The sequence below is a fragment of the Drosophila takahashii genome, chromosome X (genome assembly GCF_030179915.1).
Source record: "Drosophila takahashii strain IR98-3 E-12201 chromosome X, DtakHiC1v2, whole genome shotgun sequence".
In the NCBI taxonomy this organism is placed as follows: Eukaryota; Metazoa; Arthropoda; class Insecta; order Diptera; family Drosophilidae; genus Drosophila; species Drosophila takahashii.
The window spans coordinates 20,753,548-20,776,154 of record NC_091683.1 but is presented as its reverse complement, the minus strand read 5'-3'; the positions used below and the strand labels follow the sequence as shown (position 1 = coordinate 20,776,154).

The 22,607-nt window shown below is 35.2% G+C and overlaps 2 protein-coding genes across 2 annotated transcripts in view; both read left to right on the top strand.

Annotated features, from left to right (window-relative positions):
• The first annotated feature begins 126 nt into the window (after positions 1-126).
• Positions 127-2,319, top strand: LOC108065692 (thioredoxin domain-containing protein 17). The gene is made up of 2 exons (XM_017153807.3): positions 127-749; positions 2,036-2,319. Exons 1-2 carry the CDS (start codon positions 605-607, stop codon positions 2,287-2,289), a joined length of 399 nt encoding a protein of 132 aa, XP_017009296.1. The 5' UTR covers positions 127-604; the 3' UTR covers positions 2,290-2,319.
• Positions 2,320-8,516: 6,197 nt separating this feature from the next.
• dnc (phosphodiesterase dunce) overlaps positions 8,517-22,607 on the top strand; it is a 191,260-nt gene continuing 177,169 nt past the window's right edge. Inside the window, exon 1 of the mRNA XM_070218249.1 lies at positions 8,517-9,119. The gene's annotated coding sequence lies outside the window, so the exon portion shown is untranslated. The remainder of the gene's footprint in view (positions 9,120-22,607) is intronic.

The following is a 22,607-nucleotide window of genomic DNA, read 5'->3' as shown; positions in this document are numbered from 1 at the left end:
ACCAAAATGGTACTTCAAAAATACCGAAAACATGTAAGGTGGGTGACACCACTGCGTTAGCAAAGACACCGTCCTAACATTTTAGCAGAACTGTTATTGGATTTCCTTTGGCATTTTTAAAATAATCCAACAACCCAAGCTATTTGTGCCACAAAATAAGCCAAAATTTTCGATTTGCAAAATGTATTTGATTAGATAATACGCGTGTGAAGCTTTCGATAAAACGGTCAACAGTGGTTAACAGTATTCACCACGGTGCGCTTAACAGCACGCGCCGCCGGACGTGGTGAGTTCGCTGGAGTGCAAGTGTGGTGAGCACCGCCATTGCTGGAGAGCCGCAAACAAAAACAAAAACAGAAACAGAAAGCACACTGAAAACAGCGATTTGAAACGCCTCTAATTACCCGATAAACATCCCGATGGCCGATAAGCGACGGCTAAGAAACCCGTAAGACCCAGCGATAAGATCCAGATAAGATTGGGATTGGAATTGGAATCGGAATCGCCACGAATCACCACAAATCACCATCGCCCGGCACTCAATTCACTTGCACATCGGGGCATTAGGACTCAAAAATTGGATTACCATAATATCACCATCATAATGCCCGAATACGTACCGGCACGCGGCTTCAAGGAGATGGAGAATCTGCTCAAGCTCTACGACACCAAGAGCTGCCCCATCTACATCTACTTCTACGGCGAGAAGGACAAGCAGGGACGCAGCTGGTGTCCGGACTGCGTGGCGGGTAGGTGACGAACGCCCCTGCAGGGGCCTCACTTTGGTTAAATATAATATGTAGTGTTAGGTGTAGGTGACGAATGCCCCTAAGGGTTAATTTATTTTTTAAATATTTTCAAGATTTGAGTAATTGTGTGTCAAGTAGGTGACGAGTGCCCCTGCAGGGGCCCTACCTTGGTTAAGTATTATAAGTATTGTTAGGTTTAGGTGACGAATGCCCCTAAAGGTTAATTTATTTTTCAAATATTTTTAAGATTTGACTAAATGTGTGTCACGTAGGTGACGAACGCCCCTGCAGGGGCCTCACTTTGGTTAAGTATTGTATGTATTCTTAGGTTTTTAGGTGACGAATGCCCTAAAGGTTAATTTATTTTTCAAATATTTTCAAGATTTGAGTAATTTTGTGTCAAGTAGGTGACGAACGCCCCTGCAGGGACCTCACTTTGGTTAAGTATTATATGTATTGTTAGGTTTAGGTGACGAATGCCCCCAAAGGTTAATTTATTTTTCAAATATTTTCAAGATTTGAGTAATTGTGTGTCAAGTGGGTGACGAGTGCCCCTGCAGGGTCTGTACTTGCTAGTTACTTTGGTCAAGTTTACATAAATACTATTATGTATTGTTAGTTTTGTAGGTGACAAAAGCCCCAAAAGGTTTATTTATATAAATATTTGTTTTGATATGTAGGGTAAGTGACGAATGCCCCTGAAAGTCTTGTACATTATTATATTGTTTTAAAATTTAATAGTTATAGTTGATATTTTATTTATTTAGTGTTAGTTTTGTAGCTGCCAAATCCCTTTTAAAGGTACCCAACTATAAGTGATTTTATATGTGAACATATTTTTATAGGATTTTGTTATTTGCGGTAAAGTTATAAACGCTCCTACAGGGTTGGTGTTATACATATATCATTATTAGGACACCAATATTTGGGTGATTTTATATATTTATACTTAAAAGATTTTATTAATTTTTACACGATTTTTGTTTTAATACATTTTCTTAAAAGTACAGATATTTTTGTTTATAGTATAATTTGGTTAAATATTTTTAAACTGTTTTTATTTATTGTGTTATTATTTTATTTTACATACTTTTAAGATTCTTGTGTCTAAGTTTAGGCTTACTTTGTATATCCTCACAGAAAATTACTTTAGTGAGGGATTAATTCTTCAGAACTGATACTAAAAAAGAGGAAAAATAATTAAAATAATTTCTTAATATATCAATACCTACCTACCTACCACCTGAGAACCCCACAAGTAAACCCGTTTCCCCTTCCATTTCCAGCCGAGGATACGATTATGACCGCCTTTCGCACGAACGCCCCTGCGGACTGCATTATCCTGGTGGTGGACGTCGGCAATCGGGAGTTCTGGATGGCCAAGGACAACGCGTTCCGCAGTCCGCCCTACTCGGTGGACGGGATTCCGGCCCTGCTCCACTGGAAGGGGCCGGAGCGTCTGGACGGCGATCAGCTGCTGAAGAAGAATCTCCTGGAGCTCTTCTTCGAGGAGACCGATACGCGCAAGAGCACTGTGTAGTCACTCAATAAAATGCGATTTGAGCTCGAACTCGAGTCTTTGTTTCTCTCCAGAGAGAGAGGGAGAGCGTGAGAGCGTGAGAGAGTGCTGTTCTATGCTCCACGCGGAGAAAAGTATGAGTGAAAAGTGGGGCCAGAAATGGGGGGATACCAGAATGAGTGGAAAGTTTCGGGCCAGCAGCGCATCGCTCGGCATTTTCTCGTTTATTTGCACGCATGTCGTCGACCAGGACGAATCGTTTGGCAGAACGCGGCTGAAAGTAAAGGAAACGGAAACGGGACAATAACGGTACTAGCGGCACACGCGTCTAACGGTAAACACGCGTGCCAACGCGCCATCTCGCTCGCACGCGCTAATGCCGCGATTTTAGTTTTATTCATTTTTTTTGCAAGTGTTCCAACAACAACCACAACATAACCCAAGTAAAAACAAACCCGAAAACGATCATAAAAAATAGGTAAAAAATATATGAAAAACAAGTAAACAAAAAATATGTTAAAATATATGAAACACACGACCGCACAGCGAAATTAACTACGATGCAATATTTTAGATAATTTAACTAAAATAGTTACTTAACTTAAGCCCTAAAAATGCATAAACCAAAATATAACCGAAAACCTAGTTGGTTTTTTTTTACTCTTTAATGGCATAGTATCGAAACAAAATATTAAAAAAATGTTAATTAAATCTAAATTTAATTGCCATAAAATGTTTTGGTAAAAAAAACCCCAAAAATCAGGCCGAAACTAAAAAAGGAGATTTTTCTAGGCCCTAGAAACTCAACCTAACTTCAAAACCCTGTTGCTTTTATGCCATTTTTTTTTACTACCAAGTCAAATAGAAATATACAACATATTATACAAATTCTTAAAAAATGGGGAAACGCATAACGAAAGTACGAAAATTGTAACTTCTTATCAAAAACCCTGTTGCTTCGGTTCCCTTACTTTTAATAAGACTTACTTTTTATGCAAATGATTTGGTCACTTTTATGTTTAACCATTGATAAATTAATAATTAAATTAAAAAGAAGAAGCCGGAGAGAGAGAGAGGGAGAATGCGGGTCAGAGAGAGAGCCATAAACATATACCACGATCCACTTGGCGGAATAGTGCTAATAAAAACGCGAAGATGACAACAAAATTATTTGAACAACTCGCAGCGAATGGGTAAATGGAAAAGTAAAAAACAAATAAATTAAATTATATTGGCAGCGATCGAACAGGGAGCAAACGAAAAAAAAATATGATGAAGATTGCAAATATATATTTTTCCTTTATCAGAATTATGAGGCACAGATCAAATAATTTGTATTATTTATTGGGTCTCCTAAAATAAATATTTTGTTAAATTATGTATAATTAATGTTGTTCCTCTGATAAATAAAAGTTAGATTAAAAACTAGAAGTGATTCAGCCTAAAAATATGCGTTTACTTTTTGCTATCTATATAGCATGAGTAACTATTTTGGTTGGATTTTAAAAGTAAAAGATGTATTTAAAATATATTTTTATTAATGACAAATATTTTATTTTTGTTAATGTTGAAATGTTAATGTTATGTATTTTTAAAATGCCTTTTAAAATTCATCGTTTTCCACACACCAAATTGCAATCGTGCCGATAATTCCTTTCATAAAATTTTTGAGAAAAATATATTTCCCTATGCCTTGACCCTGGCATATTTATTGTGGCGAAAATCTAATTTAATGAGCAGTCAGAAAGCATTGGAAATTTATAAGAAACGAAATCAAATTCTGATTTTTATGTCTTATTTCTGTGCGGATTTTGTTGTTCTGTCAATTAAAACCAGAAAACTCTTAATGAGGCACGTAACAAGCCAGACAGCTGATCTCCCGGCACCCTCTCTATAAAGAGAGTCCCCCGGCCCATCCGAATTCAGCGAAATGTCATTAAAGAAGCTCGTAAAAATCCGAAAACCAAATTGCAAATAAATTAAAACCACGCAGAATCGGAAACCGAATGCATATATCTATGCATAGAGATTATATAGAATGCCGTCCGCAGAGATCGGCGGATTAAAGATCCAAAAATTATTTTCTGGGCTCTAAATCTTTTAACGCAGCGGTTTTTGTATTTATTTTGCTTTCGCCTTCCGTATGCACCTGCAAGTATTCCGATTTATAGTGTCATTGAAAATCATAATTTATTTATAATTCCCATATAGGAGATGGGAATCTCGCGATCTGTATCTCTCACGCCGCTTTGTATACTTTATTTATTATTACTCTTTATATTTAATTGACGCATTTAGTCCATGGGAACAGCAAAAGCAAACGTGTAGCGCATATATCATCGATATGTGGAAATTATATCTATAATGATGATATAGCCGATACATGTGGCTGTGTGCACATATTTTATATCTGCTGCGCAGAGCCGTGCATATAAATGTACAAAAATATATAGCTGCCTATATATATTGAATTTTTATAAGCGAATCGAAATCAAAAATAACAAGAACAAACCGAAATATACGCAAAAATCAAATCAAATGTCACACTCGGTTGGATCTGAAGAGGTGATTTTTTTTGGATTTTTGGGGGAAAGTGAGGAGAAATAGGTAAATAGTTACGAAATATAGAACAAAATGGGCTAGAAATGGAAAAAATCAATTTATCATCATTTTTTAGACCACGTGTAGGCTTTAAAAACTGCATTCTTAACCATTTTTAAATTTAATAATTACTTATTTAAAACAGCAAACATAATTTGTTTTTTTTTTTATATAGATACAAGAAATGTATATTGCAAAAATTACCTGAAATATTATCTTTGGGATTTAAAATTTTTGGTTATATAAATGCATATTTTTTCTGATTTAATTTTGAGTAAAAGATACCAAACACTGACCCTTCCAATTGGAATTTCGAGCGCTGGGACTGCATGCGTATTACCCTGAAAAAAAAACCTTATCAGGGGTCCCCACCCTACGTCCTATTCGAAATTTCGGCAGCACTTGCTCCAATTTGGTAATGAGCCATGTGGTCAGCCCCCCCAGCCATTAACTGACCGATTTCCCCAAAACGATTGCGATAAATTAACGTGTACTACCTAAAAAAAAAACCTAAAAGTAAGGTGGATGAGGCGGCGAGGGGTGGTATTCTTATCAGAATGTGCAGAAGTTCCAACTGATAGAGCGTTGGGGCAAACAAAAACCAAAACGAAAACCGAACGAGGCGAAAGTCAAACAAACAACAGAAATAACAATTTTTTTGCCGGCAACGTTGCTAATGACGACACTGAAAAAAAGGGGGTTGTGGTGGGTGGAAGAGGGGTTGGAGGGGTGTCAACTGCCGCGCGCTATTTGAAAATCGTTAACAACGTCAATGGCAACAAAAGTGCTGCACATTTTCTCGACTGCACTCGAAGGGATAAAAATATGAGAAAAACACTCAAAAAGTTTTGCATTCATTTAAATATAAATTAATAAATTAATTACATTATTAGCTAACGTGTTTCCTCCAATTTTAGTTCGGAGAGAACTAAGCAAACAGGGGCACAAATAATTACTTTAATTTATTTATTTATCACTTTATAGCATTTGAGTTAATACCACTTAATAAGAGTGCGATAGCAAGTGCTTTGGAAACTAGATAAGATATGAGAAATAATTTATTTCCTTCATATCAATAAAATTGTTAAAAAATTTAGCTAAACTATTAGGGTTTTTATTCTTGTAAGAGTATTGTTTTTTATTATTTATCATATTTATTAAGCTCTTTTTTTCTATTATTTCTTAGCCAGATTGTCCAGTAAATAATGTATATATTTAATGTAAATTTTCATAAACGATATGGAATGTTTTGCATTAATATTTATTATTTAGGCTTATTTTTGGTACTATTTATCTTGGGTGGCTTCCGTTTCCTGTTCTTCTATACCCATTTCTTTTGGCTTTTACCAACCCCTTCTTAACCCTAGACCGCCCCCTCGTTTTTTGTTGACGTTAGCTTAACATTTTGCGACCTTTTTCCGATGCGGTTCGATGGAAACGGCGGTCGAAACTCAGTTTCAGTCGGGCTACGTTGCTCGTTCTGCTCGGATCTCGGAATTCGAACTCGATTCCAAGTCGATTCCACTTGCAATTCCAATTAGAATCGCGCATACAATTCGATTTCGTGTTTCTTTAATTGCAATTATAATAAGTAATGCCAATAGCAGTGGCAATAACCATAATAATAATAATAAAAATAACAATAACGACGGCGACAGCAGCGGCAGCAATAAACAAATTTATTCTGTCATCGCGAAGATCGGCAGGCGAGCAATATAAAATCAAATAAAAAAGAAGCTCGTGATCGTGATTGTGATTGTTATGGTGATTGTAATTGTGATTGTGATTGTGATCATCATTGAGCATCCGCAACGACATGCGACAATCAAGATTGAGCGCAATGGAACAAGTTTTTGCCCTAGTTCTGCATTTTCAGATTTATGAGTGGCATGTGACGCTTTTCTATCAGTTTTTCAATTGATTTTGCAACTAGTATATTTTAAATTCCAATAGTTCCAATAGAAAACATTCCAACAAAAATTTTGCAATATATAGATTCCTAGAAAGAATTCCGAAGATCTGGAGATATCTTATCTTTCGGGCAGCTGTGATAAAGTTATCTAGACAAGTTTTATAACGTTTCCCAATGATCATTAGATGAGCACTTATCTGTCTGATTTTATCTTCTAATGGCGCTGATAAGATCCGAATCGGTTCTTCCAAGAGATCGTTAATGATATATCTTTAAGGCATCGTTTATGGAATTTTTTGTTTTGCTATCTCTGAGCATCGCTCGAATCATTCATACTTTCGATCTTTCAATGGAACCCAACCCACTTCACTTACGTAGTTCCCCCCTTTAGTAAATCAATCACTTATGAAGTGTGTTTGCCTAAATAGTTAGAGCTTCTTGATTGATCGGTGATCAGTGAACTTGGATTGTGTCAATATTTGAGCTATATTTGTTGACTTTTAAAATTGATTGGGAAATTTGTTCATAGATCTCGTACAGTCTTTGATGATGATGTTTTCGCATCGTGATCTTCTACTTCCTGTGATCTGCTGATTTAACATGAGATCTCTTTTTATCTTCCAAAGTCGTTTTTGAGATAGTTTGTTTTTCTAAATCATTTTTATTTGTTGCTCTCTCTTCTCACAGAAATATAGAAATATTTAAAAAATATTACAAAATTGTATTACATAATATTAAAAAAAATATACTAAAACAGGCGACTTTAAAGGGTTAATTTAAAATTTGCTTGCGTGATCTTTTTGATTTGTTTCAATTTCGTGATTTCTCATTTCCCCCGCTTAATTTTCTCTCACGTTTGATGATGTTTTCGCTTTTCATTTCCATTTTCATTTTCAATTTTATTATGACTTTTTTGCGTGCGCGATTAAAATCGGCCGTCTCTCTCCGACGTTCTATTTTCTATATTTCCATTTTTTCTATTTTTCCATTTTTCTATTTCCAATTCAGAGGCTGTTCGCTTTATTCAATTTCAGTTGGGTTTCAGTTGATTTTGGCGCGTTGTGCTTGAGCGATCATCTCAAAAGCGACGCGAAACGCGATCCCCGATTTTGGTCTGGAAAACAAAAACAATCCCCAAACAGATTACAAAAAAATAGTAGAAAAAAAGAGAGAAATACAGAAAATAGTAATAGTAAAACTGGGTTCCCAGCAACCGATAAGCTCACTTATCTGTGCGGTCGTGTGTGTTTCTGCACATAAACCCTACATGGTATATACTATATAGGTAATATATATACAATCATTATATTTGTTTACAGTCTGCGGTTGATAAAGACTTGATTGAAAATTAACGCGTGTGCTAAAAAATAATTCAGATTTAATAAAACAAATCATTAAAAAAAAACACGTACAGGTCCTTGACTTTTGCCGATGAATAAAGAAAATTCGAATTTTTTTTGTTAATTTTTTTTTTGGTTACTGTGCTAATCAGAAATCAGAAGTCAGAAATTTTTCGGCGATAAGCCAACGGAAGCTGATAAACAACAAAGAAGCGGCGGCATCTGGGAAATAATATCGCTCGAAGGTTTGAGGTGAGTTTTTGAGTGTCGGAATCGAAATCGAGTGAAAGAGCGGCGACTGCGCACTTTTTATCGCGGGCTTTTCACAAAAACCGGGGGGGTTTTTCTCGTGGTGCAAAAACAAGAACAAAAACTGTCAAAAGAGCAAAAAGGCGGAAAAGAGACGAAACAACAACAAATGCAGTAGAACAAGAAACCAACAGAAAGGGAAATAAAAAAAAAAGAAAATAGAAAGCGACAACAACAAAAAAGGGCCAGGCCAAACAACAACAAATGTAACGCGGAAAAGGCAGTTTTCCTTGGCCGCAGCAGCAGCAGCATGCGGAAAAATCATCCGCAAAGCCGCAAAATAAATATGATTTAATAAGAAACCCTTCGCAAATAGCAATAACCGAGAGCAATATCTATAAAATCCATATAAATGGGCTGCAATATTTTTGTTAAATCAGTTGTTTTTTTTTCGAGTGCCTAAAGTGTGTGCGTGCATAAATAAATGCAAAAAAATCTGTGAAGTTAAAAATTAAAAACATAAAGTGCCAAAAGTTAGATAGAAAACCAAACAGCCTGGGCAGATAAATAAATAAATAAAGTGTCTGAAAGCCGAGTATAAATAAATAAAGTGCCGTGAATAAATTTAAATATATCTAAATCAAGGCAAATCGGTGGCAAACAAAGATAAACAACAAAATAACAAAGGCGGCATTTGGCAAAGAGCAAGAAGAAGAAGAAGCAGAAGCCAGAATCCGAGGAGACAAAAGGTAAGTGACCTTCTCTTGCACCACCCACAAACACCGCACCGCCCACCACCACCCCCCTCTCGAAAAAAACAACAAACTCCTGAATTCAAAGCAATTAAAAATTCTCAGCTCGTTGCCGTTTGGAGAGTGAGCAACAAAAAAAGAAAAGAAAATGCTGCAAAAATTTTCATTGCCCTCTTTGAGCAGCCGGAAAAGTGGGTGGTACAATTTTCTTTCCTTTTTTTTTCTTGTTGGGCGTACAATTTTCCTGGGCCAAAATAAAGGCCAGAGGCTGGCCGCTGTCGGCAAACATTTTCCTGCCTTATTTTTATTGAATTTTATTGTTCTGCCGCTGGAGAAAAGCGCCTGCGTTGGGAAAACTGCGAGAGAGATTTCCCTCGGTCATTACTCAACATTGAGTAGGTCTGGCCTAGTGCCCATCGAAACCAGATGGAAATATTCTCGACGAGAGAGCGAAAAGTCAGTGAAAGCGAGAACGAGACTGAGAATTGAGCTGCGACTCTCTTTGAGATTTTATCTTGGAGAATGAGACGAGTTTGGCTAATTTTTGGGGAAATCACATTAGTTAATGAATGTTTTTGTGGGAAAATGTAATATACTTAGTAGGTACTTACAAAATGTTATTTACTAAAATTAATTATATTAAAAAAAAAAATTTCTTTGCCAATAAATTTTTTTTTACACATGACCCATTTTTCGAGAGAATAAATCGTTTATAAAATGATATAATAAGAATGTTTTTTTGTTTTCTGTTTTTGTGTAATATTATTTCGTAAAAAAATTTTTTTTAACTGTATTTATTTTAATATTTATTCTGTCTTTATTATGATACATTTTTCGAGCGAATAAATCATTCATAATATAATATAATAAGAATGTTTAATTTGCTTTATATTTTTGATAATGCATGAAATATTATTTCTTAAATTAAATTAATAACTATTTATTCTGTAAATTCATTTTATTTCTAGAAATCAATGTTTTCATTTTTTTGAAAAATAATTCAACTTGCTTAACATTTTGCTTATAAAATAATATTTAACATCCCTCAATTAATTTATTTTTTTAATATTATTTCTGGTAATGCATTTACTTAAGTAAATTATTATGTTTTTTTTTATTTTATTTCTAAAAATTAATGTTTTATAAAGGGGTTTATTTTTCTGAAAACTAATTCAATTTGCTTTTTAAATTAATTAGTTTGGTAGCTGCTCTGTAACTTGAGTCACAGTTTACAGTTCACTGTTTTTGAGTCAGCACCGGTGGGTTGAGTGATTTTCGACCTCGTTTCGGTTTGAGTTTTACACCAATTTGAGCGACTGAGTCCAGTGATATTCGGAGACGATTTCCCGAGTTGATTTTCGGGACTTGAGTCGCTTTTGTGCAGACTTTTGGTTCGTGGCCTACCACACAAACACAGGGACAGGACCGCTTTTTAGGCGTTTTTAACCGTTTTTGGCCACATTCCTGCCGTATCACGTTTGTGTGTCGTATCTGCCGCATATGGAAAAGTGGGAGGAAAGAGGACCTCCCACCCACACCCACATTTCGACTCTCCCGGTTACTTAACCAACGGCTCTGGCATCATTTCGCTTTCAGTTTTCCCTTTTTCCCGCTCGCATTTTCACCAGTATTTCTCTGTATTTTGTTTTTTCTTTTTTGGGGACCTGGCGTCTTCGGTTTTTGCTACTTTATGGGCCCTGTCTTCCTCTTTTTACGACTGCGTTGTCTTCTCCACGGCGTTACTTCCTTTAGCTTCCATTCCCGACGTCCTTTTGTGACGTCTTCTTTTTTGTCCGTTCTTGGGCGCTACTTCCGCTCCTTCGGCGGCAACAACAAATTGGCGCCATTAGTGAAATTGTAATCAAGGCATTAGCATATATGTATGGGATATATCTATTTTTTTGGATATAGTGTAGTGTGCCACCAGAAGTTATTCAGGGATAGAAGTCCTGAATCAATTCACATTTGGGTAGTTGGCAAGGTCGTTCACTTGATGGTCGGTCATTTGTTGGGCACCATTTGGTCAATCCATTGGTATTTATATTAAATTGAATTCCTACAAAAATTTATCTAATTTCTAAAGAGTTTTTTTAAGCTAAAATGATAATTAATAAATGTTAATAGATTTTAAAATATTCTAATTAAATTCATTATCTATATTTGTTGGAAATGTTTTCTTAAACGAGAGCAAAATCAAAAAAATCTAATATTTTACAAAATGTTTTTTTTGTTTATTTCGTGCCCTTACTCTTTTTAAAGCTAACTACCCCTCTTTATAAATTTTTTTCTATTACTATCAATGATTCAATTATGGCCTAGTTTCTTGCCAACTTGTAACTTAATTTTCAATGTTCTGGTAGCACAAAACGAGTTTTCCCTGGTGGGAAAACTTTCTTCCATCATTTTCCTTTTTCCCTTTTTTTTTGTTTTTCCCCCTTTCATCTCTCGATTATTCGAAAGTAATTCCATAATAACACTCATTAGAGGGCCTACACTTTAAACTTGAATCGACAGCAATTTGACCAACAATGATTTCTTTTATTTGTCTATTTATTTTCACAAGTTTACCTTTTTTTCGGCTTGTTCAATCAATACAAGCGGGGGAAAACAAACCAAAGTTACAAAAAAAAAAGAAAAACTGATTTTCAAACAGAAAAAACCTTGTCAAATAGTGCAAAAGCAAATGTTTTTGTATTAGGTGACCAGAGAGGAAAATAAAGGGAAAATATAGGAAAATAGAGAAAAGTGGGAGAGGTGGGAAACCACCGTCAGGGGGCGCCACTAATGAGGCCCTTGGGGAACATATTAAACTTCGGGCAGCAAGAAAAAACCGAAATCCAAACATTCACACATGAAAATACGGTTGATACACAAAGCACAAAAACTAAAAAAAAAAAAATTTTTCATTTCAAATATTCAAAGCTTTTTATTAGTACTCACTCTAAAAAATGATTAACAAACATTATAATTACTTTAATAATTAGGCGTAATAAATAAATCACTCCTAATGAAAATTTATTTTGCTTATATTTTTTGTGTAAATTTTTACACGATTAGCAAATAAATCAAATAAATAATCTTTTTTTTAATAAATATAGGACATAATTTTCTCTGCTTCCTTTTTTGCCTTTATTTCCATGCAAGCGCGGTAACTTTTTGCTGTGGGTTTTTGGCCAAAAGTGGAGGCGGAATGTTGCCAAAACCGATCGCATTTTCTTTGGAACTCGGGTAACTTTTTAATTTAAAAAAGAAACAAGAACGGAAACGGGATAGCTGAGATTGAAGAGTGCTTTTGGGGAGAGGGGATGGTAAATATTGGGGGGATGGTTTCGCTTCTGACTTTGGGCAAAGACAAATCGCAGCGGGTTCGACCTTCTCCCCTCTAAGAAAAATAAGAGAAAAAATGAAAACCCCAGAAAACCGAAAAGTTCCACGCTCAACTCAACTCAACTGACTCACAAAATTAAAGTAATAATAACTTTGTTTCCCCACCGCCCCTGTCCAAAAATAATTTTGTTTTCCCTTCACTCCGCTTTTGTTTTTCCTCCTTTCCTTTCATTTGTCCTCTGGCTGTGCGTGTGTGTGAAAGTTAAAGGAAAATGACTTTTCGGCTATGGAATTCAATTTGACAGCATTATGCATTTTCCAAATTAAACTGGAAAATGTTAATAATTGAAGACTTCCAACAATTTAGTCGTTAAATAACATGCTGTGCAAACAATGTTGCAATTTCGGCTAAAGTTTCGCTTTTGGGAATTGCAACTGCATACAAATTATTTTTCCGAATAAATAAACATAAAACACTTTGAAAAATGTGGAATTTAATTAAGATTAACACACTTTTTGATTTAAAATTATATTTTATGCTCCTAGGATATTTTTAATTTGTACTTACTATTTATTTTTTATTATCAAGGAATTTTTTATTGCTGTTAAAATATTCTGCATCATACTATAGGTTTTTGTAAACTTTATATCCCGTATTTTCCACTTCCGTCGTAACTTTCGACTTGTGAACTTTTCTGCGCAAACATAAGAACATAAAATAACATAAAAAATACGCTGCTGCTTCTGTTGGTTTGTTGGCTTGTTTGGCTCTGCGACAAGGCAAACAAACAAAAAGGCAACACCAGCGGCCAAGTGAAAGTTGCGAGTGGCCTAAAGTAATATTAATGGGGATGGCAGTTCATTGTTTAAATTTCCGCCCCCAAACCCAGGACCTTTGCCCCCCGGCTTATTAGTGCAGGAAAGTGCCGAACCACCCTCCTCCCCACACCCCAAAAAGTACCTACACAAACACCTGGATTGGGGTAAATTGTATTTAAAAAATATAAAATGTATTATTTTTCAATTATTTCTTTTGTGAAATGTTGAAGTAAATAAAAAAATCGTTTTCTCAAAAATCTGTTTTGATATTTAGTGTCTAAGGATTTTCTTATAAAATTCATGTCGTAACAATTAATCGATTAAGAAAGTGTTTTTCATATTCATAATATTTAAAAATTTTTTTATTTTATTTTAAATAATTTAAAATTTTGAATTACCTTTGTTTATTCACTTACATACATTTTCTCGCGGTGTACAAATTCAAGGGGCGTGGGGGGCGCGGTCAAAGAACACTCAGCAATTATTTGCATACATACAACACTCAGTGCGACTGTGTGTGTTAGTGGAAAGCGCGTGAAAATGTTGGTAAAAAATAATAAATAAATCAACAAACATTTGAGCTGAACTTTTCATGCCCTAAAGGGCCAAGTTAAAAACTAAAAAAAATTTATGCGCAAATAAGGAGATTTATTTGGGCTGTTAAGAGGAAAGAAAAACATAGATTGTAGACAATAAAAAAAAAATGTTAAACGAAACAAATATTTAAAACACAAAATTAATTTAAATTCCAACTAGAGCAATGTAAACAATGTTTATTGGCTAAATAAGAATAATTAAAAGCTTTAATTCATAGGAATAAAAATATTTAAAATGCAGAATAAAGAATTTTCCCCAAGAATAAAAGAGCTTGTTATTATGAGAATGCCATCGTTGAATGTCAAAATGCCAGGCCAAACACTTATTTATATATACAAAAAAAATAGTACAAAGAGTGAGAGGGCGAGATACACCACTTGACGGGCGAAAGAGAGGGCGATAGTCGGGGCGAAAGGGAGAGTGAACGTCCTTGGGGGGGTGCGAAAAATTCCTGAAGTTCTTAGCGCCAAGGAAAACCGCAAGCCCTCTGGCGGCTCTTCGCTCTCCTCGCTCCCCTCCTCCCCCTATATTCTCCCCAATTCTCCCCCCGATTTCTCCCCATTTTCGCCCCACTTTCTGCGCCCCCCTTTTCTTTCTGTGCATGTTTGTCCAAGGCTTGGACTGGCATTTTAAGTGATTTAATGTTTGGCTTTGCTGGAACAGATAAAGTTGAGGTAATATAGAGGGGAAAGGCGAGCAGAAATTATGGAGAAAGCAAGGAGAAATTAGGGAAGAAGAAGTGAGTATAAGGGCGGTAAAAAATGCTGTCGCTGCCGAAATATTCCGAAGCAAATGTTACGCATACTCAGCATAAATCTGTCCATACACAAACATTATTTTTGGCAAATCCCAACATTCGGAGAAAATCAGTTGGGGGAATTATGGGTAACAATTTGGGCCACAGGTGCTGAGTCTCTGAGCCCGGGCATTCCATTTTACCCACAATTAAACGCATTCTCCACGCAAACCAACTAAAAGGCAGGTTTTCTCATTTTTCCTAGAAAAACAGATGACGTTTAGTTGGGGAAAAAATGGGGGAAGAGTAGGATAAAATAAGTAGCCATGTGGTTGGAATCTATAAAAATTATTTTAGATCAACAAGTTTTTTTTGAATTTTTTTTTGTGCTTTATAAATACAGATAACTTTTTGAATAATAATGTTACAAAAAATATCAAACTAATTTTACGTAAATATAATTTATTTTATTTACATAAACCACATGTACTTTTTATTTGTTAGGAAAACAAATTTTTTGTGCTTTATAAATACAGATTACTTTTTGAATGTTATTGTAATTTCATGTCATTTTGCATTTAAAATAAATTCTAAAATTCTACGGCTTATAACTGAACAGCGAGTGTAAACTAATTAAAATGTAATGGCATCAAAGTGAATATTTCATCATTGTTGAATGATTCAATGCCAAAGAGCTGATAGACTTTTCATCGAAACGCATCCACGCTTCATTAGCTCCATTTGCATTGATGAAAATGGCCCGAAAACTTTTAGTTTCGCAGCCGGAAATTTCCACACAAAACACACTTAAACAGTAGGACCGGAGGGGAAGTCCTTATATATCCTGAAAGGATCCACATCCAGAGGGTGTGTGTGTGTGTGTGTTTTTGGGGGACGCCCAGTCAATTTTGCGACTGCCACTTGTCGTCCTTCAATTGTATGAGTATCCCCAGGATTTTTCCTGCCGGGATTTTAGCCTCGAGTTTTAGGACCGGAATTTTCCTTACCGCATTTTCCGCCTCCTCCCTCCCTCCCTCTTTTTGTGCTGACATCGTCTAATTTCAATTTATTTAGCCTTCCAATGACAACGCACAAAATGCACTCGAGTCCTTTGGAGCCTTGGAGTGTCTGGCTAATTTCGATGTCCTCAGTTGCCCTCAGTTTTCCATTTTCCATTTCCATCCGCCCCTCCTTGAAAAGTCAGCACTTTTCCGCCCGGCATTCAAAGATTTTCCTTTTCGGCAGCCTGGCAACCGAAAATCAACAAGTGAAAATGCAAATGTGATTATTTATTAAGCGCTTTAAAGATTTTTCCTTTTTATTTTTGTATTCTTATTATTCTGCCCGTATTTCATTCGATGGTGTTCTCCATCAACAGGTAAACAATTTGCCTTGCTTTTTTCTTGTTTGGTCTGTGTGTCGCCTTCGAAATTCGTGGGAAAATTCAAGGGGGAAAATTTTAGACGCGATTGCCTAGTCTTTGTTTTCCCTGGCTATTTTCATTCTCTTCTACATTTTCTTTGGGGTAATTGCACATAAGACTGCCTTCTTGATTAAACGTCAATGGGATTAAAGTATTCGTTATGGTTTTCCCTGTCTTCGCCTTCCCTGGCTTTTCCTCTGCTGTTGTTGTGCATAATTTTGGCTTCGAAAGGTGAACAAAAGATGGAGGAAATTAATAGCAGGGAAAATTTAGCCAATTTAAAGTTACTTTTTATACCCTGAAATTTCATGGAAATCTATTGTGTTCTATTTTATTCTATTCCCTTTTTTTATTTATTTATTTATTATAATTTAACTTTATACATTTTATTTATAACATATTCATTTGTTATCCAGAATTGTCAGCTGGAAATCTTAATTTATGGGTCACACTACGTGTGAAACTGTCTCTAATTAAATTAATAAAATTGTTTCAAGTGTGGGGATTACCCCAAAAATGTAGAGTGTGTAAAACTGGGGGCGGAAAAGCTTCCTTTTCCCAGGGGTGAAATCCTTAATGAGCCTTTGCCTTTGCCTTTCCATTCTCCATTTTGTCCCCTGTCCCTCAACAGTTGCTCGGCTTCTGTTCCTACGGCATGCAAATTAATTTAAAACAATTTCTTTTCTGGTTTCTGGCCCTGGCAAACTAATAAAGTATACAAAATATTCAACACCATTCCCGCACATTCTGCGCTTTTAAACAGCGCTGGCAGAGACACTAGAAACGATGAGTATTGGAAAAATATTATATCGAGCTTATTGAGACTTATCTTTTTTTATTAAAGGTATATATTTTTTTCAAAAATTTAAACGAGTATATTGCTTGGGCAGGTTTTTACTGTAGAAATAAGAAAATTTACCTAGTTAGTATGAAGAAAATGGCGAGGCTTTGAAATTAATTTTTACGGCGTCTAAAAGTATCGAACAATATTTTTAGTGATTTCTGTGGCTTCCATTTGGCTTTGAAAAATATAAATTAAAATTAGTTATACATTTTCCGCTTTTAGAATTTGATTTTAAAATATATATTTATTTTTTAAATATGCCAACTTTACTCCTATTATTAATATTATGGGCCCTTCTGTAGGCGAGTGTGTATGCCACGCACGAAATAAGCATCATTAGGCGCTTGGCAGGCGCGCCTTAAAAAGGAGGAGTGGCCAGGTTGAAGATGATTTTCCAAACCCAAAAAAATAAAGAAAAAATATAATGTTTGCCACTGCATTCGGTGAAAATGGGCGACAGCTGGAAGATGCCTTGAGGGCATTTTCATTTTACACACACACACACTCACACAAACCGGGCTCAAGTTACTAAAGTGCGCAGGAAAATCGGTAAAAAGCGGAGAAATCTCTGGGAAAGGTGGTCCTTTCACAAGAGCAAAAGCGTGTCGAGCCCAGCAAAAAAAAAAAAAAAAAAAAAACCCAAAAAAAAGTGCGTCAAGGTGTTCGGGAAAGGCATTAGAGAGACGGAGAAAGTCGGAGGGAAAAATGTGATGCACGGGAGCCTTTTTACGTGTAAAAAGGAACCTTTGTCGAGCTTTTTTCGGGCTCCTTTCGTTGCCTTTCGGTACCTTTCAAAATTGCGTATTGGCAGCTTCTTTAGCTTAAATGAAATGAAACGCAAAAATGAAGATGGATCGCATAACAGGCCCAACAACAACGCTAAATGGCAGTGTAAAGTGTTGATAATGGAGTGGGGGACTGGGAAAGAGGAAATTAGGCGGACAGGGAATCCTTGAGGAAAAGACAAACCAGTCGATTAATTTTCAACGCAGAGGTGCTTGATACTTTCTTAAATATTTAATAGCAAAAACCAATAAATTTAGAATTATTTAAGATTTTTATTTCTCATTAGGAATATCCAATATTTTATAAAATATACCCATATTCAAAATAAGTATACTTACAATTATACCCGAGCTAAATTCTCTTGGCTTTGATCTCTTACTTACTTGTGAATAATGTATACGCTATAATATATAATTGTTTGCATATTTGGTATTCTAATGTCCGTTTTTCTCCGTTTCATTGACAGGTATGTTTATTTTTACACTCGGCCATCCAATTAGGTGTGACAAAACGTATGTATCTCATGTGTACAAGGTACACTCATATATGTAGCATTTGGTATTTACCCAAAGTCCTAGCCAAATCCCCCGTCAACGTCGTGTGTTAAACAAATTGGCATTAGTTTAATTGCCAGTAAGCGGGTAACTACTTACGTGGCCAAGTGGGTTGTTCCACAAGCGAATCGAACGGCGGCAAATTATGGCTTATAAAGTTCGGAATGAAATTATAGCTATTGAATTAACTAATTGCATTTGCCGTGGCTTCCGAAAGGGGTTACATGCCGTAACACAGGACATTCAGGACAGGACACTCGAGATGCCCCAGATACCCCCCGTCCCTTCCGTTAATCAAGTATAATCAATGGCTTTGTCCCCCGCTCTTAAGGATGATTACATATTCTGTGGACGGCGGTCAATGAATGTTTGCGAATAGTCCTGCCTACGGTACTTCAAATTTTAATTAATTAATTAGCTAATTTTGAGGCAGCTAAAGCAGAATTTAATCGAATTTAAAGCGGTACATTGTTTAAATCCAAATATTTCAAGTTTTAATGTTTAAATATTACACATTATATTTTATAACAGGCATTACTTTTTAAATGACTTACTTTAAATAAATATTTAAATTGCTTCTTAAAATATTTTTAAAATTCCTAAAAAACCAAAAAAAATAAAATGATATCATCACTTTTCGCGCAAACATTTAAATTCCCCTTTGGAAGATTGCTGCTACTTTATGACGTTTAATATTTCCCCCTCCTGCGCTCCACCACGAGCCCCATTATCCCAGTCCTTCGTATTAGCCTTGTGGTAGTCCTTTTAATGCGCTTAACATCTCCTGAGCATCCTGAGCTGCTGTTCTTTGAGCACACGATTGTGTGTGCCCGATTGTGGTTGGGATCTGGGCGAGTGAAGTACCCTTAGACGCCAGTAAATACACTAGGGGAAATTTACATAATTTGCCAGAACCCATCAAAATATTTACATTGCTGTGAAAAGGGGTAAAACTCAAGTGTATACATATTCTTGGATAATACTAAACATTTAATTGTGCTATAATATATTATAAAATATAAATAAATATGTTTGAATATTTAATTTAGCTTTAAAATGAGATTAAAATTATCTAATTTATAAACAGATTACCTTAAATTTATAGGCAAGGCCTCAACATGTGTATAATAACTTTATAATTAGCACACTAACATTGTTTTTGTTTTTAAATATTTTTTCAAGGTCACACATTAATATATTTATTTTTCTAGAATAACTTAAAATTTTTAACATTTTTCTGCGTGTAAACAGAGGTACTACACATATATTTAGCTGATTCTCGCACATGCATTGGGGGCGTTGTTAATGATGCGCAGTTCGCACTCCAATCTTCAGTTCGGGATTGAACATAGACCTGGAATAAAAAAGTGGCTAGAAAGGCGGAGAAATAATGGCATAGCTCGGGGGCAGATGTAAGGGAAGCCCCCTTGAAAACCGGCGAAAATGGAGCGCTCTTAAGCCTTTGCCATGGCAATTTGTTTTGCAACAGTTGAACAAATTGTATGCTGTAAACCAGCACGGCACAAAAAATTTAATATAAAATCTAAACTTCTTATAAAATTTAAGGAATTAAAAAAAAAACAATTTCTACTTCAAATATGCATGTCTGAAAATGTTGTTGAGTACAAAACATTATTAAAAATTTTCTGGATTTCTATAAAAAATAAACGAATTTTCCTTTAATTTTTCCAAAAAAAATTTAAAATTTTTTTGCAGTATTTCAAATAGTTTTAAATTTTCATTTAGACTGATAAAATTTTATTATAAACTCAAGGAGGTAATAAGTATTTTTGGCAAGTGTTATTATACCGCAGCCCCCATATCAACGCATCGAATCTGTGTCTATATATTTTGTGGCCCAAGGATATTTCGTTTAACTTTTTCTGATTGAAATATTCCATTCTATAAACGAGATGTGTGTTTGCCTTGGCCAAAGTTACATACCCGCTCGTTTCTAATGGTAAGCTGCAATTTATAACAATTTAATTTACACATAACTCTGCACTAAGCCCCAACTAAGCTACAAAATGTGCATCTTCATCCAGCCGAGTGTCAACAAGGGGTTAAGGGGTTTTCGGGGGGTTAAGGGGACGGCCTAATAGGAGGGCGAAAAATATTTTGCAATTGCAATTTGAAATGTTTAGCTTGTGGGGAAGCGGGGCGACGGCTGCCGGGGGACGTAATAAAATTTATATGCAATCTCGCAATAAAATGAAAATTTGTAGAAAAATGGAAATTCATAGAGAAACGAGCTAAATGGATGACAACGAGTGCTGATTGTTGTTCAAGTGTTTTTCCCACACACACATTTATTTATATGTACACCATTTAAATGGGAACACTCTCAAATTGAAACTGTCCAGAAATAATAAACAGAAAGTTGGTGTGAATTAAAATAATTAAGTGCCTTGAAACTTTTCGCTATAATTTGTTTTTTAATGGTGTCGAACCATTAAATTAAACATAATTACATTGTAAACAGGCAGCAATCATTAGGTATTTAAAAATAATATAGAAAGATTTTTATTTTATTATTCTATTAAAAATAAATATATAATATACAAATAAGGTAAAAGTGATATTTATATTGGTTTCATAAAAAATGTGTAAAAACTTTGTAAATAAATACTTGGCATCGTATATCAATCACTAGACTCAATTTATGATCCCTCCATCATCAAAGTCTTAATTCGTCAATCAGTGAATTTGTTAATTGAACTTCTACTAAAACTGTTGGCTAAACGAATAAAATAAAATGATGTGCGAAGTAAATTTCCATTAGGCGGTGGAAAATGGGCCTCATATAAATCAGTATAATTTACAACTGTTTTTGGAGAATTCTCAAATATTTATGGAGGTGGCCGATTATAGCATTTCAAAATATACACACAAACAAATTAATCGTAAATCTTGGCCATTACCCCGATATTTTCTTTTCGTTTTGCCCTTGTCCGATTTGCATTTCCCTTGGGCATAAATTTCGAATTTCCATTTCTTCTTCTTTGATCATTTCGTTTCAACACGAATTAGCATTTGGCAACTTAATTAAAAAGATTCTTTTTTTCGGTTTTGTTCAGTTTCTCTTTATTCATAATTTTTGGGGACACTCGTGCAACAAGTTGACGGCTGCCGGTGACGCACAACAGAAATTTATGATTGCCACAAAAACGAGAAACCGAATTTAAGAAATTATGAATTTTATTTATCCTCTTTTCTATTTTTTTCTTTTTTTTTTGGTTTTTTAAGTTTTTTTGGCTGGGGGAATTTATTGGAAAAATGTAAATGAAACATAAATATCAAATAGTTGACATGTGTGTTGGTCTTTAGTTTTTCATTTGCCATCTCTGTATTTTCCTTTGCCCGATTTTCTTGAGGGTTTTTCACCCTTAAACCATTTTCAATTGCATCGTTAAGAGCTTTGAGGTCATGCGCTGCTTAGCCTTTCGCTATATGGCTGAGATGCCATATGTATTTATATATAAACGTAAATGTATGTTAGTATTAGTTTAGAGACAGCAAGCATTTAATAATGAACAAAAAATAGTTAAAACTGACAAAAATATAATAAAATATTAGTTTTTAAATTCATAAGACTTTCTACTGATCAGAAATAAATAATTATAAAAATTTAAATCATAGAGAAAAAAATATATTTTTTATCACTTATTCAGGTGTCTAAAAGTATGCAACAATATATTCCGAACCCCGAATTTCTGAGATACTTAGATAATTTTTCACTCCATACTTTTAGACACCTTTCTACGGATTTTCAAAAACCCAGATATTTTAACTAATATTTCATTTGTGGGCTGTTTGCCATCTCTAATGCCAATATATGCACCCGCAAGATAGTTTTCGCATACATTTTTTTTCTGCGGCGGGCTGACAGAGTGGAAGCCAAGTTAAAATGCAATTGAAAAGCCATTTAAGAAACTCACTGAAAGGGAAAAAGAGTGCCTTTGGGGAAGTTTAAGGGCAGATATCCAAATGGTTTTCTTGGCCATATGCAGAGGAGCATAAAAGCCAGATAAAAAGGGGCTATTAGGATTAGGCCAAGAAAATGGCAGGCAGACGACGACTCTTTTAAAGAGCGAGGAGTAAGGAAGGGGGTAAATTCGATTTAGGGGCTTTATGGCAGATCTGCAACTGTTTTAATGGCACTTTATCGTTAGATCCACTCCAGCCATTTGCCATTACGTCCGGGTTTACGTTCACTGCATAGTCAAGCTGATTAATCAACTCAATGCTCTCACGGCTAATTGATTCTGTGCCCGTATGATTCATCATGAGTTAATTGCCAGAGATACCTGAGCCACTTCGAGTGCCGGCCAATTGCAAATTAATTTCTGGGCATTTCGGGTGAAAATTGCTTTGAAGCAGGCGTAGATTAACTCCAAAA

What these genes read in the sequence shown, in the direction of transcription:
- LOC108065692 (XM_017153807.3), top strand. Translation starts at nt 605, where the DNA reads ATGCCCGAATACGTACCGGCACGCGGCTTCAAGGAGATGGAGAATCTG. An exon ending in GTGTCCGGACTGCGTGGCGG is followed by an intron (nt 750 to 2,035) that starts GTAGGTGACGAA and finishes TTCCATTTCCAG; the next exon opens with CCGAGGATACGATTATGACC.